The 23437-nt window shown below is 35.9% G+C and overlaps 1 protein-coding gene across 1 annotated transcript in view; it reads left to right on the top strand.

Annotated features, from left to right (window-relative positions):
* LOC108271609 (BMP/retinoic acid-inducible neural-specific protein 3) overlaps positions 1–23437 on the top strand; it is a 47026-nt gene that overhangs the window by 3535 nt on the left and 20054 nt on the right. Inside the window, exons 2-4 of the mRNA XM_017479285.3 lie at positions 14141–14197; positions 14288–14346; positions 18739–18929. Coding sequence (XP_017334774.3) covers positions 14141–14197; positions 14288–14346; positions 18739–18929 — 307 coding nt within the window. The remainder of the gene's footprint in view (positions 1–14140; positions 14198–14287; positions 14347–18738; positions 18930–23437) is intronic.

Genomic DNA, 23437 nt, shown 5'->3' with positions numbered 1-23437 from the left:
AGCCTGAAACAGCCCCAAAACATAAAAAAAGCCACCACCAAACTTAATCATAAACATAAGGTACTTTTCCATATGGCTACCTCTCTGTGTGCCAAAACCACCTCTGTTGTTTATTGCTAAAAAGCTCCATTTTGGTTTCAGCTGACCGTAGAACCCAATGCCATTTGAAGTTCTAGTAGTGTCTGGCAAACTGAAGACAGCTGTGTTTAGATTTGGATGAGAGTAGTGGCTTTTTTCTTGAAACCCTTCCAAACAACTTGTGGTGATGTAGGTGACTTCAGATTGTAGTTTTGGAGATTTCCTGACCCCAAGATGCAACTAACGTCTGGAGTTCTACAGTTGTGATCTTTGGAGATTTTTTGGCCACTTGAACAACCCTCTTCACAGTGTGTTGAGACAATATAGACACACGTCCAATTCCAGATTGATTCATAACATTTCCAGTTGACTGGAACTTCTTAATTATTGCCCTGATGGTGGAAATGAGCATTTTCAATGCTTGTGTTGTTTTCTCATAGCCACTTCCCAATTTATTAAGCTCAGCAACCTTTTGCCGCACATCACAGCTAAATTCCTTGGTCTTAAGGGAATTTGGCTTGTGCGTTATCTCATATTTATACCCCTGTGGAACAGGAAGCCATGGTTGAGCAATTTCCAGTTCCTAGTCACCCAGATGTATTAAAAATGTCAAATTTAAATGGGAATATACTTCAAATACATGAATAACCCATGAATATGAATTCATATGGGTGCTAATAATTGTTGCACACCCATATTTAACAAAGATATTTTTTTTATAAATCTGTGTTGTGTTTGCAATTGTTTGATATCCATGAGTAGAGAATTTTTGTGATTTTTTAAAATAAAAGATCAAAAGTTTAAAAAATAAAGAAAAAATTTCACAGCCTTCTTTGCTCATATTTACAAAGGGTGCCAATATTAGTGGAGGGCACTGTGTATTTACATAGAAATTTCCAGAATATCAAAAAACCCCAACAACATTAAACGCAATCCACCCTTCCCTCCCTCAAACAAACACGCTACATGCCAGCATTGTAATAGTACTTAATGTACTGTATATCTTCCAAAACAATTAGATAATGGAAAAAGACAAAGTAAAAAAAAGTAAAAAAGTAATGTGAATAATGATGTGAAAATTAAAATAACATGCTTTCTAAGTGCTTGAGGAAAGGGCCCCAAATGTCAAAACTGCTAGTCTTAATGAAACATTTTCTTTCCAGTCGAAAGGGAAAGAAACATCTAATTTGAACCAGCTATTCAAAAGGGAATCTGTAGACTTTCTTCCCTTCTGAACAATCCTCTTGGCTACAACCATGGCAAAAATTAAACACAATTGGAAAGGACAGCAGAACAGTGGAGCAGCCAAGAAGAGCAAATTCAACATCAGAAGCAATCTCCAATTTTATACCTATTTAACTTTCTTATTCCTTACCGAGTCCTGAAACTGAAAACCCAACTGTCTCAAATACAATATGAATTTTTAGTCAAGAAATAAAGGCTAAAGGCAATAAGTAGAAATAAAAAACAAACAATTTCAAATTAAATATCGAAGTTTGGGAAAAAAGCCTTAACAATATTTAGGGCACAGTAAATGCCTTCTTTTAGGCAATGTCAATAAATGGAAATGAACAGATATAAACAATTACAGAGCACTTATGTTATATAAAACAAAATGTGACAGAGATAAGTCTGGCAAGTTAACACCCTGGGCAATGCAATGTTGCCTATAGCATGAAATGCTACTACTGCTATGACCTATAGTGGCCAGTTTGCCACACATCATTTTCTTTTATATTTAAACAGCAATACACAGCAGGTATGAGTGTGTTATTAAAGAATCTTTACCTAGGCTTCTACCTGATTGAAGCAGTATTTTAAGCAGATTGTATTTGAATTATCTTTACAATAAGAAGTTGACTTTTACTAATGCTAGGACTGCAAAAATAAAGCAATGAAATCAGTAAAAAAAAATAAATAATAAGTATAGTTTACAACAAATGTATTGAAAGATTATTTGATAATGAAGTCTATTTGAATAAATTAGTTTATAAGTGGTTAAACATGACACCATTTACTATGCTGTTTAACTTTCTTAACGTACACAAATTATATATTTTTAGTATAAAATACAGTCGATTAAAAAAATATTCAGACTCCTCCTTAATTGTTCTACACTAAAGGATTTGATTTTAAATGGATATAATTGCCATTTTCACACATCAATCTATAATTAATCACCCATAATGATGAAGTGAAAACACATTTGTAAAGTTTTTTAAGAAATCATCAAAAATAAAAAAATTGAAATCTCTTATTCATAAAAGTATTTATACCCTTTGCTGTGTTACTCCAAATTGTAGTCAGATGCATTGTGTTTGCTTTAATTATCCTTGAGCTATGTCTAGAACTCAATTGGAGTCCACCTGTTGAATTGATTGGACATAGTTTGGAAAGGCATATACCAGGGTTTTTAAGGGCCCATAATTTACACTGTATTGTCAGGACAAGTCCAAGGAACTGTCTGTGGATTTCCACAATCAATTTGTGTCAGAGCAAGAATACAAAATAATTTTTAATAAAAACAAAAAGGTTTTGAGACTTCACACATAGTGGCTTCAATAATTGTGAAAGGGATAAGCTTGGCACAACTTTGAACCTTCCTAGAGTTGGCCATCTGGCCAAATTGGGCAACCAGGAAAGAAAGGCCTTAGTCAAGGAATTAAGAAGAACCCAACAGCCGCTCAGAATCTGTTGAATGGACAACCATCTCTGCAGTACTCCACTAATCAAGCTTTCATGAGTGGCAATATGGAAGCCACTGTTGAGTAAAAAGCATATGACCGCATACCTGACAGCAACATGTGGAAAAAGATTCACTGGTGTGATTAAACCAAAATTGAACTATTTGTGCAGAACAGCAAGCAGTGTGGTGAAAAACAGGCATGACATATCACCTGGCTAATACTATCCCTACAGTAAAACGCAATGGTGGCAGCATCATGCTATTGGGGTGTTTCTCAGTAACAAGGGCAGGAAGCCTGGTAACAATTGAGGGACAAACGAATAGAGCCAAATACATGAACATCCTTGAAGCAAACCTCATTCAGAGTGCACACAAATTCAACACGACAAAGACACTAAGAATACAACCAAAACAACATTGGAGTGGCTTTAGGCAAAGTCTCTGAATGTCCTTGAGAGCCCAGACTTGAACCCCATCGAGCAGCTGTGAAGAGACCTGAAGATGCTAGTTCACAGACTTCTTCCATCCAATCTGACAGAGCTTGAGAGGATCTGCCATGAAGAATGGGATAAACTGCCCAAATCCAGGTGTACAAAGCTTGTAGAGACATATCCAACATATACAGCAAGAAGTGTTGTAGCTGTAATTGTTCCCAAATGGGTTTCTACAAAGTACTGGATAAAGGGTCTGAATAATAAGATATTTCAGATTTTGATTTTTAATTAATTTTTGAAAATCTCTAAAAACATGTTTTCACTTCATCATTATGGCTGATTGAGTGTAGATTGACGGCTAAAAATGCCCATACAAAATCAAATCCATAACACTATAAAGTGTACAAGTAAAAGGGTCTGAATACTTTCTGAATCCACTGTGTGTTGTGTGGCCAATTATCAAGTCAGTATCCTGTTTTCGGTTTACATAATTTATTTATTTATTTATTTATTTATTTATTTATTTATTTATTTATTTTTTTACCAAAAATGAGACGCATACAATGATTTGTATGCGCCAGTTATTTTTAAAGTATACTATTAATAATATTTTTTGCAAATATATGGGCATATTTTTGTATGGTCTGTTGTAACTGCAATAATAGGTATCAGCTGTAATAAAAACAAAACACCTAATATGGATTTCATTTATTTATTTTTTTCAGCACTGCACATCTCATATGTAACGTTGTGCCAAATTGTCCAGTTTGTCTAGTGCATACTATGATTTATTCTTAGGTAGTGATTTTGCCAACAGCCAAGGTCATTTTTAAGGTGTGCTTTAAAATTCCACACATCAGACCTCATCTGACTTTGCTTTTATTTGCTCAAATGACTTGATTACAATGGATACCTTTAGTGTTTATTCCCTACATTATTGTCATGGCAATGCAATGGAATAAAGGTCAAGGTCACATAATCTAGTATATTCAAATGTGAAACGATAAATAAGATGTTTGATTCTTGCACAGTAAAAATGCATGATTTAAAAAAAAAGTCAATATTTATACATGGAATGTTACTCAGATTCAGAGGGTGGTTATGCATGTGCTAATGTAAATTTTCTGCGTGGACTGAATAAGGCAACACGTTTGAATAGTCCTAGTTTTAATTATCACAATCACTGCAGATTTAATAATTTTATCCATTAAAAAATAAAATTGGTCCTCAAGACAAGCAATGTCTCTGAAGACAACAGTGTTATTTTATGTATTTAATACTGGCCTCAAATGGCATTCCATTGTTTTTTTATTTATTTGTGTTTGTTTGTTAGTTTTTTTAGTGAGTGTACAGTCCAAAGCATTAGTTTCAGAGTGACATTATGTGGTGCACCATGATATGATTGCAGTCAATACTTAAAGTCCCCATGAAATCAAAATTGAAGTTTTGTGGCTTTTAGTATGAATATATTAGCTACTATCAGCTAGTGTTCTCCAAAACAACTGCAAAATTCCCATTTAGAAGATATATGCATTCAAAATTTACATTCTCACTCTACCACCAGTACAGATCAACAGTTTTAATGACATCATTCTGCACTTATCAGATTTTCTGTCCAACATAAAAAAAAATCCATGGCACTAACTGTCAAGTACGGTTTAGCCCGGGCTGTGAGGTTAGCTAAATACTATTGGCTATTTAAAAAGGGGGAGGACCCAATCGATATGTCCCGCCCTGACTTCCTCTTTCAGTGGAAATTACGTCAACAAATCAAATTACGCTGCACTTTTCAAGGCATTTCACAGGGACTTTAAGGTAATAACCATGAAGAAATCTCTTTTTTTATTTATGGTAATTTAAAAAAATGCCATTATTGTTACCTCTGACTACTTATAGCAGTACAGAGATGAAAAACCAAAAATCAAAATCAGTGATTAACATTAAATAATATCTGAGATGTACAAGACCATAAAGACACGGAGAAACTTACACACCCACACCAATAAATAAATAAATAAATCCAAATATATATATATGTATATATATATATATATATATATATATATATATATATATATATATATATATGTGTGTGTGTGTGTGTGTGTGTGTGTGTGTGTGTGTATTATTGTAAGTGAAATATAATAACCTTTAATGACCTTTTAAATTTAAGTAAGGAAATGTACTATTAATATATCAGTGGTCACTGTATAGCATATTCATATTTATGAGCTAATTTCGTCTTGTTGAGTCGATTTAACATGTTTTATTTTTATATTTATGAATTACCATTGTCATAATGGTTTTTTTTTCACATTTATTCATCATTCATATCTGTGCTTTGCAGTAACATGCATATTCTGCTAAGTGGACACAGATTTGTTGACTTCTGCCTGGTAAAAATGGATGATTTGTTAGGACATGTGCACATACTTTGGCACTTAAATTATTAAAATTATAGCAATGCGCCATATTTTTTTTTTCCTCATCAAGGGAACAAATATTGAATGTTCCTCCAGTCACAGCCACTGCAGTAGATATCTTTCGATTTGTGGTATGTACTTTAGAGCTCCTGTGATTGGCTCACCATTAAAAGATTTCCTGTATTTATTTTTGCCTTTGGCAGCCGTTCGACATTAGTATTTCATTGCATACTTTGTGCGATTAATAGTCTTATCATGCGTCCAAGTGATTAGTGGGTTCTTAATACTTATTACACTGCATTATTGGGATTCTCTTGAGAGGCGACTGTTAGCAGCGAGGTTGTGTTAGAGACAGAGATTACAATCACATCCTGATTGAACAGCATTAATATGTCAGCATGCAGGAACTCACATGAGCACCAGCTTTTTATCCTTCCAAAAGTTGAATTCATGAGTAATGCTCAGTATCCATCCTGGTTGGTCAGGACATTATCTAGGAAATAGAAGGTATATGCAGTATAATCCATAGCAAAAACAAATAGTGTTATGAACTCTCTTTGCACTTTGTATTATCTTAGTATTTCCATATGAGAAGCCTCATGTGCTGACATCTGATCCCTCAATGCCAATTCTACATTATTTATGGCAGATAGTTTTAACACAGGATATATCACTCTTTCTGAAACCAATTTTGATTTTGATGCACAACAGATCTGTAACGATTGAAATGGACAGTACTATTTTTCTGAACCAACACTTCCTTTGAGTGTATCTGGCAATACAATAAGACAACTGAAATATGTAAAGTCATTAAAAAAAAAAAACACACATCTAAAAATAATCATAATTAATTTATAATAGTCTCACAATAATTAATATTTTAAATAATTGTCCATATTATAGATATTTTCACATGGGAATATATTATATTTTGCAGGAAAGCCATTTTCAAAACTGAAGCCCGGTGACATATGTGATATGTTAGGTCAGACAGTGTGGCACAAGCAAAAAATATATACAATACAGATAGCAAGTAGAATCCCCTGGAGGGTTTATTGTATAAGAGTGAAGGGACGGGTGGAAGGGTAGTTGCAGGAGATCACCAGTTTACTTCTAGTTGTGCCTGTGAGGCAAAGAGTGCTACAGAGTTCAGAGGATCAGTGCTGACTAGAGTTTCCTCTGGTGACTCTGAAAAGTCATAGGCAGCACATTTAAAGGGTTTTTATGAGAATGTTGCCCAGCTCCAACTTCTCCCTTGACAAGCAGTTGGAGGAATTAGTCCAGCTGTACATGATTCAGTCCCACTCCACCTTGGGTACATATGCATTTGCTATAGTGTTAGGTTTTGAGCTGATTCTTTTCACCTGAGGCTTTGTATCACACACATCAGTGTTTTCTTCATTTCAATTCAGGTACACTTGTAAACTTCACATACAAATGATAGGTTAATAAAATCGGTCAAATAAATGTTACTTATATATAATTTATTACATTATGTTATTAAAGCAAAATATGTATAGTTCAATGGTTGTCAACTTGCAGTGTTCTGGATGTGGATCCAGCATTGTACACTATGGCCAAACGTACAGTATGTGGACCATCACACCCATGTGTGTTGCCACAAAATTGAAAGGATACAATTGTCTAGAATGTCTTTCTATCCTGTAGAGTTAAGATGTTTCTTCACTGGTCCAAATCTGTTTCAGCATCACAATGGCCCTTTGGGATGAACTGGAATACCGACTTGACATCAGGCCTCCTCACCACATATCATTACCTGACCTCACTAATGCTCTTGTGGCTCAATGAGCACAAATCCCCACAACCAAGTTCCAAATGTAATAAAAAGCTTTCCTAGAATAGTGCAGTAAAGCAGGGTGAACTCTGGAATGGGATGTTTTTGGTGGTTAGGTGTCCACATAAATTTGGCCAAAGTTAGTACTTGAAAAATACTGTAGCAGTATTTGACGGTGCTGCTGTTCTTGGCCAGCCAGCCCTGTGTATATGTTATTGCAACAGAAGCTCAACCAACATATTTATTGAAACATTATTTTAACTACCAATGTTTTAAATATCACAAGAGCAAACTTTGCATAATCTCATTTGATATTTGTCGTAGCAAAATACATTTTACACTGATTTAGTGTCACATACTGATTAAATTATACATTGTGATTTTTGGACAAACCTTTGCAGAACAATAAACGTTGTGTCTTTCTGACCAGCTGCATCTAAACTGATGAAGTACAAGCCATTCAAAATTTTGTACAACTACATTTGTGCCAAACAGTGCCTGCACTCTGTTATAGCTAAGTGTTGTGTTAACATTACACATAATTAGCTCACTTAATTCAGCTGTTAAATTATGAGATAAGATAAGATAAACTTTATTGATCCCACACTAGGGAAATTCACTCGTTACAGCAGATCAATTACACAAAAAACAGATAGGAAAGAATACACATTAAATAGGAATAGAATTGAAAAGGGAAAAAAAGTATCTAAACAAATTTATACAATAGGAATAAAAAAATAAGAATAAAAGTAGTAAAAAAATAATAATAATGGTAATATGTACACTATGGACACCTTAATGTATGAACAGATGAATACAAATTTGAATATATATAGATGAGTAACAACTTGTTTATATACATGAGTGGATAAATGGATTATTGCACAGTTAACAATAGAGGGGTGAGCAACAAATAATAATAATGTGTAGGTTGTGATGCAAAAAAAACAGCTAGCAGTGCTACATTATGTTGTTGTTGCATTAATGAGTCTGACTGCTGTAGGGATGAAGGACCTGCGGTAGCAGTCTTTCTTGCACTGAGGGTGCAGCAGTCTGCTGCTAAAGGAGCTGCTCAGGGACCCCACTATCCCATACAGATATCTTACAGCATTGACAACTTAAACTCCAATAAATAACTGGGCAGTGGAAGCTCAGTGGAAAAGATGTTGGACTACTTGACATGAAATGCTTGACCATGACCATTATGTATTCCTAATTGGGGATTGGACTTTAGGAGAGCTACACCTGTCAAACTAATTAATACAAAGTTCACCAGGCAGATAGTGACCAATAGTCTGCTCTTTGTCTATAAAGCACTTTCTGGTCTCACACCCAAATATATCAATGATCTTCTTCATCCTTCATGAGAGCACTGCGGCAATCGTGCCTTTTCTGTGGTAGGTCTTAAACTCTGGAACAGTCTCCCTTTTCATGTGAGGTCATCTTCTTCAATAGCCGCTTTTAAATCTTTATTGAAAATGTATTTTTATTCTCTAGTTTTTGAATAGGTCTTTTCATAGGTTAAAATATGTATATACTTGATTATATATTTAAAAGTAGCTATTTATTATTATTATTATTATTATTATTATTATTATTATTATTATTATTATTATTATTGTCACTATATTTTTTAAAAACATAACTCTGTTACGGCTTATTTGGTTGATTGATTTGTAAATCACTTTGGGACAACTTCTATTGTTTTATGTGCTCTATGAATAAAGGTTGACTTGACTTGATTTGACTTCTTAAATTGCTATAGACCTATTTTCATACCCTACATTTTAGCCTCCCTGGTCCAGTGTGAGCTTATGTTTCAGGCAGGTCAACATGATGTCTGAGATGGACATAGCATCTTTCTTGAGCACAGATAACATTTTAGTGCACTGCCTGCCAAAGAAATGTGGCCATAGACACTGATGTACCGATGGATTTAAAAAAAAATAAATAAAAAAAAACACATCTGCAGGTCTTAGAGATGTTGCTTTTAAATTTCAGATTGCTTCTAAAAGGTCAAGTCTATAAAAGTCTGGGTTGTTTATTGACAGTTACACACTCTCTCTCGCTCGCTGTCTCTCTCATATATATATATATATATATATATATATATATATATATATATATATATATATATATATATATATATATATATATATATATTTCTTTTGTACTATTTTCCTTTGAATAAGTTCAATTACAAGTTTAGCTCCACAGGGCAAGATGTATATACATAAGGTTGATACATATGCTTGATGTGACTGCAGTGTGCACTCAGTATGCATCTGAAATCAATGTTCAGTTTATTAAGAATGTAGATCATCATGAAAACAGCACCAAGGTTGTATATGAGGAACAGATTTTAAAAGCTGCTATGATATAATGTAAATGGTGAACTACAGAGCCATCACAAAGCTCAGAAATGAATAGAAAATGGAAGTTCAGCGAGGAAAAGTTACATTTGTTAATAAATAAATTTCTTTATACATGAATGAGACTTGTGTCAGAACAGGCAGACAGCTTCACAGGGTATTGATATGGCTGTTAAGAAACTATATTCCCAAGGTAATTGGTTTTACCCCAAAGAAAAGACTGCTGCATACTGAATAAGATATTTCCTATAAAAGCGTGCAAATATCCATATTCCAACTGCGGCTGTTATAACATTTGGAAAATTGGAAATGTCACCAAGGTTCCAAGGTCTTAAAACTGACTCTAGATGTTACAAATAGGTCATAAATATCGATGAGAATACACAGATGCATTCACACAGTAATGTGCAAAGCTAATGTTAATGATCTAATGTGCAACCTTGCCAAACTTAGTTCTGGAGTACCCCCTGTCTTGAACATTTTACTGTTTTCCCTGCTCCCAACACGCATTATTCAAATTATTAGCTTATGAACAGCCCTTTCTTAGTTGCAGTGGGTGTGTTAGAGCAGGAGAAACAGTCAAATATACTGGATACTCCAGGAACAAGGTTGCAAATCTGTGAGGAATTTAATGTATGCAGAATGCATCTATGGAAACTTAATAAATAAAATATATAATAAAGAAAGAAAGAAATTAATTAAAAACATATCAGCCCATTGCATACCTGGTAACAACAATGGCTATTTCCCTCAAAGCAACATTCATTTATTAATTTATTCATCTTCTCTAACCCCTTTATCCAGATCAGGGTCTTGGTGTATCCAGAGCCTATCCTCGGAACACTGAACATGAGGAAGGAATGCACATATCAACACATTAGTTCAAAGGGAAAATAACTGGGAACCCTGGGAAAAGCCATGTGGAGACCATGTAAAATACTGCACAGAAACCATGCAAAAAACAAACAAACAAAAAAAAAAACCAACCCAAAAAAGAGTTCAGGATTGAGGTCTTAAAATTGTATTGAATTATTACAGGAATTATTATAAATAATTAAATTATATGAGGATATTAACAAGTGTAATTCATTCACTTGGATAAATCCATACTGTTATGTACAGAACTAATGTTAATGAGATAATCTTTGCCAAAATGGCCAAATATACCCATAGCCTAGAAACACTGCATGAAAACTATGCACCTGGCATCAATGCCTGTATAGCTCCAAGCACCATGTTAGTTTACACCTCATTTTAGACATTAGAGGAAATGATCTGCCAGTCTAGTTGCAGCTAATTGACCAGAACCCTTTAATTGCTCTGACTTACCACTTTTTGTCCATGTTTTTTTTTGCTGTTACCATATTTATGGTACATAAATTAAGCATTAAGGCTTGTATGCCAGTTTCATACATAACAAGCTACTTTCATTCCAAGCAGAAAGCATCCTAATTGCACCAGAAACAGGAGAAAAACTGTATAGTATAGAAAATAGTATATCTGGTATATCCCACATGTATGTATGTATGTATGTATGTATGAATTTATTAATTAATTAATTTATTTATTTAGGTGAAGCAACAGGTACTATGAGATATCAGAGTAAATCCAGCAAATAATCTGATAGATGTGCATTACAGTGATTTTATCATGGGCAAGGGTGTGCACAGTGCTAAGTGGAGTACATAAAACCACCATACACATGAGAAAAATAATTGTAAGGCACAGAATTGAGTGGCTTATTACAATTATAAAATGGTTACAAAAACAGTATAATAATATCCAGTAAATTGTTAATAATATTTACAATAAAATCTTACTGTTAACAGTAAGTACTGGACAAAGATTAGTATATTCTATAGAACAATGGATTAATGATTAAAATTGCTGGTTTAAAACCTGATGCATTATTTCAGAATTCAATTCTTGGGATGTGGGCATAGGTGTGCATATATCGAATATTTTACAACAGCTTTAAATGCAGTGCAGCAAATTAGATTTCAGAGCTGTTAGAAAAAAAGATTTACCCATCTATCAAACATATACAGTATAGGGCTTAGCTGTTCCATGCTTTTAACAGAAGGTTTGAAAATGATAATCTGGATAAATTCACATCAGGTTGTTCATCCAAAGCTCCATGAAGTGCTTCAGAGAGTGGCCAATATCCTTCTGTGGTGACAAGGAAGGGTTATCAGGCTCACTAGTAACTGATGAATAAACTGACAGAGCGGAATAAAATAAAATTTACTCCCTCTGTTGCACGGAACCTTTGAACTGCTGAGGGCGAGTGCACTAACAGATCCCATACCAGATCTGCCAGACAAGCCGTAGACAGCTTATCATTGTGTCACATGAAATTGAGATAAATCATCAAATTCTACAAAGCCAGCAGGCCCTGTTGCAGCTGATGTAACACCTCATGCCAGGTATATTGACTCCTTCAGAGCAGTTAGAATTACATTTTATAATGTACTGCAAATACGTGAAAATTACGTTTGACTTCCTTCCAAATAAACAGCTTGCACCATACTGTAGTGCACTTTATTCTTAATATAATCTCACATAAAATCCTGTTTTGCTGCCATATGAATTGCAAAACGGCAGGTGAAATTAAGTTCATTTTCTGGAAAAAATCAATCAAGCATCTGGTCAGGAGGCCCCTGTCATTACTTCTGATTTAATGTGATGTATCTCCTTTCAAAAGGCCTTACTAACCTCATCCATCACCCGAAGACGAGGTTGCCCAGTGTTTTCATGACTAAAGGCAAGGTAGAACATGCCATCATTTACACATTCTTTGGCTGAGTGAGATTCATAATACAGAGATATTATCAGCAAAGACCTCCGTGGATGCTTGTGTTTTCTTTTACTTTCTTTCTTTTTTTATTTAAGCTCGATTGCTATGAAAGGAACATGATGAAGAGATACAACAGAGAGAAATAATGAGTAAAACAAAGCGAGGGGATGACAGAAGGGCTCACTTATTTAATTGCCTCAGCCTGAATGCAAATTCTATCTTTATGCAAACAATATGATGAAGCCTTTATTAAGACAAAGCCGTCTCAGTTATTTATGACCCTGGTACAAGGCTTTTTTTCCTCAGGGGTAGTTAGTTTGATCAGTTAATTACATACATTTCATAATACATATAGATAATTGCCTTTTTTTATTTTTATTCTCATAATTGGTATATCACCAATGGTACAGTGTCCTGTAATGGAGGCACAAACAGAAGCAAGTACAGGTATGGCAGTTTAAATAAAACAAGTCCAAAGGATCAGGCAGAAATCAATAAACATAGACAGGCATAGCTCAGGATATGAGGCAAACAATCCAAACTAGCCAAGGCAAAGAGAAAAAGTCATAAACGTGAACAAAGCCAAAACCAGAATAAACAAACATTTTAGCAAGGCTTGGTAACAACTGAGACAAAAGGCAACTGAGCGTATACGTCACAAAGCAACTGTGTGTGAACAGTCTCTATAAAAGAGTGATGTGAATGGAAGTGTAATTGGCAGCAGGTGTCTCTAATTAGAAGTCAGGTGACAGTGAATGTGGCTGCGTGTGTGTTTGGGAGCTGTAGTCATCTTTGGCCATGTTTGTAGTTCATGGTGCATTCTGGGAAATGGAGTCATTTGTTTGCTGTGACATGACAGCCAGTAGAAATTCAGCTCCATTTTGTTTAAATGGATCAGCTTTTATTTCCTGGTATTTACATCTAGATGTGCTAAACAAACAGACCCCCAAAAAACAGAACCTTTTGTGTCAGAGCACCCAATTATTCGGTGAGCAAAAGTATAGGAACAGATAAGTCTTGAAGTAAATTAAAGTATATTGCACTTAATATTTGTTTGTATATCCCTTCTTTGCAATAACTACACTAGCCTGGTCAATTGGGTTAAGATCTGGTGATTGACTTGGCCAGTCTAAAACCTTCCACTAGTTCCCCCGGATAAAGTCCTTTGTTGAGTTGGCAGTATGTTTTAGATCATTGTCTTGCTGCATGATAAAGTTCCTGATTAATTTAGTTGCATTGCTCTGTAAATTGGCAGACAAAATGTTCTAGTAAACATGTGAATTAATCTGGTGCTACCATCAAAAGTTGAATTATCAGTAAATATTAGTGAGGCTGTTCCAGAAGCAGCCACGCAAGCCCAAGCCATGACACTACAGTACCTCCACCATGTTTCACCAGTACCATGTTTCACTGCTTCACATTTGGAATTTTTTGGTTTTGATTCAGCTTGTTTTCTTTTCATTTATTAGTCTGCACTTAAAGTTAAATCCTGTTGGGTTCTGCATCTATAAAAACGTTTGGAATTGGATTATATGCCTCTCTTTCTGCTCGCCAGAGAAAAACAGCATGTACCTGCAGTTGGAGGCTGGATAGTTCACACTCCATTTCACGGGTATGCCAGGGGCCCTCTCTTGGTCTGTCATTCACCTCTCTCAACATGGGTATTGAGTCTCCACTCTCTTTATCACCTGCGTGTTGACAGGTCTTTGACCGGTTGGGTATACTTCCTCTCGGTCAATTCTTAGGTGTAGACTACGCAAGGTTCCGGCTAACATGATATAATTGATTGTGGCTGCTGTAGCTGGCATCCCATGACTGTTTTTGTTCTATATCTTGAATATGAGCATGTCTTGGATTTCATCTGTTAAAGCACCTTTTTTTTTTATCTTTCTCGCTTTCGTCCTTGGCATTCATGCCATGGAAATCCAACGACTGACATCACGACTTCTTAAACTGCCATCCACGTTTATATATATGAACTCTGTCGTGAACTCTGAATCCTCCGGTGGCCGCGGTATATCCTTAGCTCACCACGGAATCTCCAGTCTGTCTATTGCTCGTCTCCCTCAGCAATTCCATCTATCTGGACAAAAAGACAGTGCTGTAAAACTGATGTTGCAAGATGCTCATTTTCACTGAGGCATTTAACTAAAGATGATCACTACTCCACATCAAAACACTTTGGATTTGTTTGTCAGGATTTGGCATTATTGACCTGTAGCTCTCTAACGGACAAAACGTCAATTCTGAATGAACTCATCACTGATAAAAAGCTCGACATGCTACCGCTAACTGAATCTTGTCAAACACCTTATGTCTTTTTAAAACTAAATTTGCTTACTCCACATGGATACTAATATTTGTCTAAACCCCAACTGCATGGAAAAGGGAGCAGACTAACTGTTGTTTGTTGAGATGGCATGAGAATGGTTTTGACTGAATTTCATAATGTCATGTCTTTTGAATATCTGGCTCTCAAAATTGCTTGTGAAACTCCTCTCATTGTGTTACTGATTTACCGACCTCGAAGTACCAGCCTCATTTTTTCTCTGAACTTAGTGAAATACTCACTCTTGCCTGTGCAATGTCTCCCCATGTTATACTGCTTGGTGATTTCAATATCCATGTTGATACTGACTGGTCAAATAAAACTGAACTCATGAATGTTCTTGAATGCTTCAGTTTAACAAAGCATGTGAATTGTCCACCCATTCCCATGGAAATATACTCGACTAGGTTTGTACATGAGGTCTTAATAATGTTTCTCCACTTCTGTCTGTGCACCCTTACTTTCTGACTCTTTCTGAAACTGTCCTGTACTTCAAACATCCTCTCAAATTATAATTCAGATATCTCAGCTGCTCTTAAGGAGCACTCCCCCATCAAGAAAAAGGTGGTGCCCTCTTCTCACTCATCGCCTTGGTTTACTCCTGAACTGCGGGAAATGAAAGGAGTAGGTCATCGTTTTTGAACGACTCTGAAGAAAAACAGGCCTCACTGTTCATTCATTATCTCTTCATCATCAGCTGAAGTACAGAGCAGCACTGACCACTGCACGTTCAATGTACTTTTCCTCTGTTATCCAACAAGCAAGTCGTAGACCTAGAGCCCTCTTTGCTATGGTGTACAAGCTAATTCACCTGCCCGCTGAGGACTCACACAGCTCTGATGAACTTTGTGACTCATTTCTGCACTTCTTTCAAGATAAAATTGTTTCCATTTACCAAACATTCAGGTAAACCATTTCTAAAGAACCTTTGCATGAATGTCTGTCTGAACACTCTATCCACCCTTTCGCCACCTTCACTCCCACTTGCCCATCATCAGTCAGTAATTTAATTTTATGTTCTAACTCATCATCCTGTCGGTTGTACCCTGCCACAACCTCCCTTCTTAAACACTGTGAGTCAGTCATTTCAGGACCTATTTCACATATGATAAACACAGCTCTTGCATCCGTCATAGTTCCAACTGATCTTAAAATTGCTGCTGTTAGACTAGTCCTGAAACGTCCCAACTTAGATCCATCTTCCCTCTGCAACTATCGTCCAATATCTAACTTGCCTTTTATATCTAAACTTCTGAAAATGTTGTAACCTCCCAGTTACAATCACATCTTGCAGCTAATAATCTCTATAACCCTTTCCAATCTGGTTTTTGCCAATTCCACAGCTGAAACTGCTCTTTTGAAGGTTATTAATGATCTCCTCCTCTCAGCTGACTGATTTCTCAGTATTCTGATCTTGCTTGACCTGAGCTCTGCTTTTGACACTGTATGCCACAAAACACTCCTTTCCTGACTTTCAGATATTGGTATAACTGGCACTGTTCTATCCTACTTTTCTTCCTACCTCACTAACAAACAATATTTCATCTCTATGTAGAAAAACAAATCCCCTACTGCTCCTCTCACTCAGGGTATCCCCCAAGGTTCTCCACTAGGTCCACTACTGTTGATAATTTACATTCTCCCACTAGGTCAGATTATCTGTTGTCATGGTCTTAGTTATCACTGCTATGCTGATGACACCCAGATTTATACATTCACAAGTTTTGATGAAACACATGACATCCGCTCATTAACTGCCTGTATCAATAATGTATAAATTTGGTTAAACAGTAATTTCCTCAACTTCAATGATGACAAAACTGAGAACATGCTTTTTGTGCCACAAACACTTATAAGAAATACTGACATTTGTGTCAATATTGATGGAAATCTGACAAAACCCTCTAAAATCATTAAGAATCTGGGAATCATTTTCGATCCAGCTCTTACTTTTGAAGCCCATATAAGAATCATCACTAAAACTGCTTTCTTCTATTGCATGACTTTGCTCCATTCTCAATTTCAAGGATGCAGAATCACTAGTTCATGCTTTCATATCACCACATCTCAACTACTGTAACTCAGTCTTTGCTGGCCTACCAGCTAAAACTCTTGCCCAATTAAAATACATCCAAAACTCTGCAGCTAGAGTTCTCACTAAAAACAAGCATTCTGCACACATTACTCCCATCTTGTTTAGTCTTCCCTGGCTGCCTGTCTCATGCCGTATTAAGTTTAAAATGATTCTCCTGATATACAAAGGTCTCAGTGATCTGGCACCTTGTTATATATGTGATATGCTGCATCCATACACACCAGCACACACTCTTTGTTCTTCTGATTCCAAATTGTTGTCTGTACCTAGATTTCATCTATCCACTTTTGGTGGGAGATCATTCAGTGTATATACACCTAAACTGGGGAACTCGCTACCTCAGAGCCTCTCTGACATCTCCTCTATTTCTTTCTTTAAATCTCAGCTTAAAACACATCTTTTCTCAGCACGTTATCTGTCTATTACTGATTGATGTTTTATTTCCATTTTTTGTAATTGAGATTGTAAATTCTGTTGACATGTATATTAATATACTTTGTCCTGTTAAATGTATATGGAGTGTAATGTGTCCTTGAGCTTATGGAAAGGTGCTATATAAATAAAACTTATTATTATTATTATTATTATTATTATTATTATTATTATTATTATTATGTTTTACAGATGATCAGATTCTATCTTTTCCCACACTTTGGTAGAGGTATGTTATGATATGGCCACATCTTGTGGTATGGCCTCTATATTTCTTTGAATAATGGGTTGTGATACCTTCACCTCTGTCTTGTGGAGGTTGTCTGTTGCTCAGTACACCAATGGTTTCTTTTTTGTTTTTTTTGTTTTTTTAGAACATTTCGAATTGCTGTATTGGCCATGCCCAATGTTTGTACAATTGATTTCCCCTCTTTTCTCAGCTTCAAAATGGCTTCCCAAATGCCTTCAGTCAACAGCAAAAACAAAAAATGAATTGCATTTGCAGTCCAAATAGTTTAGGAAGAGACTGTATATGTACAGCCAGGTTTTCTTGGTATTGATGATATAATGCATTATGAACATTACTATCATACACCAAAACTCTTAATCTCAGGGTCATCGGATCATGGGCTTAATCCCCACATTTAACAAGACTGTTTTTGCTTGTATTTCCTCATTTGTAAGTCACTTTGTATAAAAGCGTCTGCTAAATGAATAAATGTAAACGTCAATGTTAACACAAGGCATATTAAAGATAGCTATAAAGAGTAATGCATTTATAAAGAGCAAAACAATTATTATAACGTATATACTGCCTTATGAATGCATTTTAACATGATATCAACGTGTGCATAGTTCATTAGAAGCTTGACCTTCGTAGAAAGTGTTACCAACATTCTCTTTGTAGATGGAAAATATAAGATGAGCCATTGCTGCATGAATGCCATTTTATTTCCCAAACCCTTTCAAAGATTTTCTAACATTTTGTTCTCATTGTTAAGCTTATAAGAGCAGGTGATGTCAGAACAGGTTTCTGTGGAGCTTCCTGTCAGGGCTGATTTCTGTTCTGTTGTGTTTATTACAAGTAGCACATGTCAGCTGAAGCTTCTGAGTTGACTCCCTCTCCAAGTAAAAGCTTTCAGGTTTAATTCTCCAAATCAACATTTTTAAAATTGATTTCATTTTTTGATTGATTTCATTATTTCATTTTCCTTCTCCTCTGGAGGAGTAAATATGTGTTAATTAAAACCAATTATTCTGGATTAGCTTGTTTAATATGTCACTGATTATCTTGCAGGGAATTTGGACGCTGGAAGGTGAATAACCTGGCTGTTGAGCGGAGAGATTTCTTGGACTCCCCCTTACCCCTGACGTCTGAGTTCGTCCGCAACATCCGACTCCTCGGACGCAGACCCTCCGCAAAGCTAATTACCGACAACCTTATTAAAAAATATGGGACACATTTCCTCCTGTCAGCCACGCTAGGAGGTAGAGATATCTCACATCCTGCTGCATGTCAGAAGATGCACACAAGTATAAACAAGGAGTAAAAATTATGTCATGCAAAAAGACATGAGCACTGCCTGCTTGATATGGGAGTTACTGTTATAAGATAAGAAAAGCTGGCTTGTAACAGACAGTCCTAAATCAAGCAGACAAAGCTCAAGCATATTGTTGCTAGTGTTTGTACTATTTCAAAAGCAAGGAAAGTGACTTTTGACAAGCGCTGATTCCTTGTGCCCTATATTTACTCTGGTATAGAGTGTGCTGTGGAAGCAGGTGCAGCTAGATAGCTTAAATGTAACATTGACATGATTACTTTGGTAACAAAGCCTGGGATCATGTCTAAAATTGGATTCCTCTGTGATTGTTGATTACTCCCCTGGCACTCAAACTACCAAAGGTTGCACTTACAAGTAGCTCCATATAATGCAAATCTCTTGAAGGCATGTGAACTCCATTGCTCTGGTTAAAAAAGCAATATTGTGTACTGTGAGAAAGTGGAAATAGAGTGTCAGGCCTCTGACTTATGCTACAAATGTTTCTTAAATTCAAACTGAAGACTAGACCAGAGCTTATGGCCTTCGTGAGGTAAAAGCTATAGTGACTGATGAGAGAAATAGCGTCAGCATGAGCTACTGTTATTAAATTGAATAAGTCAGAAGTTATAATAGGAACATTCTGTGTGCACTGTAAAATAAATTTTTACATATTTAACATAACTGTCAATTTATTCTGATCAAGTGCAAATATGTGTGTGCATATGTAACCGGTCAGTTACACATACAGCATTTGAGTGTAACTCAGTGCACCCCTTATGCTGCAAAGGGGTGAGTAATATTACATAAATAAAATAAACAATATCTTGTTCTATATAAGGTCCATGACCACAAAGGGGGTGGGGGGTGGGGGGGTGGGTACTCTCTGTCCCCTGGTGACACTCTCGCCAACCATGGGCATCTGTGAGCTGTTGCAAGTGGAAGGGGGTGGATAGTGACATATTCTGTGACACAGGATAAGCAGCAATTCAAAAAGATGCACTTGGCTGGCTTCACACATCTCAGAGGGAGCACGTTTGCCTTCACCCTCCCAGTTAGATAGCTGTCGTATGATAGGGGAGGCCTAACTGGTAGGTAGGAATTGGCTAAGACTAAATTAAGGAGTAAATCATGGGAAAAATAAAAATAAACAAATAAAATAAAAGGTGTTGATTAATTTTCTGTATCAGTAGCCCTGACAATCGTGCAGCTGTGAATCACAGGTTTATATTAAATCACTCATTCTAATACGTTATTTTTTGTATAGTAACAACTAGAGATGCACCGATGTATGGCCCATAGCATGAAAAATAGCCTTTCTGCACTGATTCAGTCAAATGCTGCAAAATTGACCCAAAACATACCATGAAAGCAACTCAAGAGCCTCTTAAGGCAAATGAACTAAATGTTCTTAAATGTTAGATGACCTCAACCCAATTGAGCATGATTTTCACTTACTGATGACAAAACTGAAGGCAGAAAGACCCAAAAACAATTAACAACTGAGGGTAGCTTCAGTAAAGGCCTGGCAAAGCACCTCAATGGAGGAAAGTCAGCATTTGGTGATGTCCATAGGTTCCAGACTTCAGGAGGTCATTGACTGCAAAATATTTGCATCCAGGTATTAAAAATAATCAGAATATTTGTGATTATAAATTTGTCCAATTATTTTGAGCCTGTGTGAAATATCTACCTATGTCAAAAAAAAAAAAAAATTAAAAAGGCTGTTATTTCAGAACTGCAGTATTTTTTTTGTTAAACCCCTTGAATTAAAGCAGAAAGTCTACACTACAATCACATGATTGCTTCATTTCAAATCCATTGTGATAGTGTACAGAGGCAAAATAACAAAAAAAAAAGTGTCACTGTCCAAATACAGTGACCTCCACAAATATTGGAACCCTTGGTGACTATGAGCAAAGACGGCTGTGAAAAATTGTCTTTATTTTTTAACCTGTGGATCTTTTGTTAAAAAAATACTCTCATGATATCAAAAATTGCAAACAACAACATAGGTTTATCCAAAAAAAGTCTTTGTTAAATACAGGTGTGCAACAATTATTGGCACTCCTATGAATTCATATGAGAAAAAATATATTTGAAGTATATTACCACTGAGATATATATATATATATATTTTTGTACACCTGGGTGACTAGGAACCGGAAATTGTTTAACCATGACTTCCTGTTTCACAGGGGTATAAATGTGAGCTAACTCAAAGGTCAATCCATTAGTCATACATAACAATGGGTAAGACCAAGGAATGTAGCTGTGATGTGTGGCAAAAAGGTTGTTGAGCTTCACAAAATGAGAAGTTACTATAAGAAAATAGCTCAAGCATTGAAAATACCCATTTCCACCATCAGGGCAATAATTAAGAAGTTCCAGTCAACTGTAAATTACATTAATCAACTTGGAATTGGATGCGTGTCTATATTGTCTCAATGCATTGTGAAGAGGATGGTTCGAGTGGCCAAAAAATCTCCAAGGATCACAGCTGGAAAACAGCATAAATTGGTTGCATCTTTGGGTCAAAAAGTCTCCAAAACTACAATCCAAAGTCACCTACATCACCACAAGTTGCTTCAAGAAAAAAAAAAAGCCTCTACTCTCAGCCAAAAACAAACTGAAGCATCTTCAGTTTGCCGGACACTACTGGAACTTCAAATGGGATCAGGTTATATGGTCAGATAATAGAGGTTTTTAGCAATAAACACCAGAGGTGATTTTGGTGCACACAGAAAGGTAGAGACATGGAAAAGTACCTCATGCCCTCGGTTAAATATGGTGATGGCTCTTTAATGTTTTGGAGTTGTTTTTCTGCTAGAGGACCTGGACATTTTGTTAGGATACAAGGCATCATGGACTCTATCAAATATCAACAGATATTAAATGAAAACCTGACTGCCTCTATCAGAATGCTTCAAATGGGCCGTAGTTGGATCTTCCAGCAGGACAATGATCCAAAACATACATCAAAATTAACACACAAATGGTTTACTGACATCAAAATCAAGGTCCTGCCATGGCCATCCCAGTCCCCTGACCTGAACCCCATAGAAAACCTGTGGGGTGAACTGAAGAGGAGAGTCCACCAGCGTGGACCTCTAAATTTGAAGGATCTGGAGAGATTCTGTGAGGAGGAATGGTCTCAGATCCCTTGCCATGTATTTTCCAACCTTATCAAGCATTATAGGAGAAGACTCAGAGCTGTTATCTTGACAAAGGGAGGTAGTCCAAAGTATTGACTAAAAGGGTGCCAATAATTGTTGCACACCTGCATTTAACAAAGATATCTTTTTTGATAAACCTGTGTTTTGTTTGCAATTCTTTGACATCCATGAGAGCAGATTATTTTTGTGTTTTTTTTTTTTGTTTTTTTTTTAACAAAAGATCAAAAGGTTAAACAATAAAGACAATTTTTTTCACAGCCTTCTCTGCCCATATTTACCAAGGGTGCCAATATTAGTGGAGGGCACTGTACGTATGGATCTGACTGTATATTCTTTAATTATATGCACTGTAAAATAACTCTAAAATGAACTCAAATTCAAAGTGATTGAGGTCATGTTGGCCTTGTACCATTGGCTGGAACTTTCTACATAAACCACTATGTACAGCAAATCAACCGTTTTTTTTTTTTTTTTTTTTTTTTTTTTTTACACACTGCCTATAAACTTGCCAGCCATAGTTCTTTGGTCTTGACATTTATCTTCATCAAGATTAATGTAAATATCTTGACTCACACCAAAGCCTTTAAGCTTTCTAATTAAAAACACCCTCTAGCTGGCCCTCTTACAAATGATCACTAAATGGTAGGTTTGCAATTAAAATGCTGCTAGGTACTGTACTTCTAATAATTTCTAATAGATGATCACTGAGAGAGAGGAAGTGTTATACGCTGATCTTTAATGTACATTGGTGAAAAGAAAACTGCATCACATCTGAAGAATGGAAATCTAATCAAAGCCTAACCAAAGCCCATCACCTTGTTATTAGAGCAAGGGCCAACTAGAGTCATGTCATTAACATACCAGAGTGTATATTAATTTCATTTGTACATATGAAAGATGTATAGGCCCCTCTGAAACTACTGCAACTGCAAAGCTAATTATTTTTCTTTTTCCTTTAGATCAAAAATAAATATGAGACAATTGATCAGAATCTTAGCTTTAATTTCCTTATATATACTAGATGTGTTAAACAACTTAAAACATGGCAACTTTGGTGGAAGTCCACCCAATTAGCATGTGAGCAGAAGTATTGGAACTGGTCTTGAAATCGTAGTCTTCAAGTAGGAAATTAATTTAAATAACAGTTACTATTTGGTTGTATATCCCATGATCACAATAACTGCATCAATATTGTTACCTTCTTTTTTGTGATGCTTTTCCCGGCTTGTACCGCAGCTTATTTCAGTTGTTGTTTGTTTTGGGTTATTTCTCCCTTCAGTAT

This window comes from Ictalurus punctatus, chromosome 11, assembly GCF_001660625.3.
Source record: "Ictalurus punctatus breed USDA103 chromosome 11, Coco_2.0, whole genome shotgun sequence".
In the NCBI taxonomy this organism is placed as follows: Eukaryota; Metazoa; Chordata; class Actinopteri; order Siluriformes; family Ictaluridae; genus Ictalurus; species Ictalurus punctatus.
The sequence above is the reverse complement of the archived record's forward strand: the minus strand, read 5'-3'. Positions and strand labels throughout refer to the sequence as shown.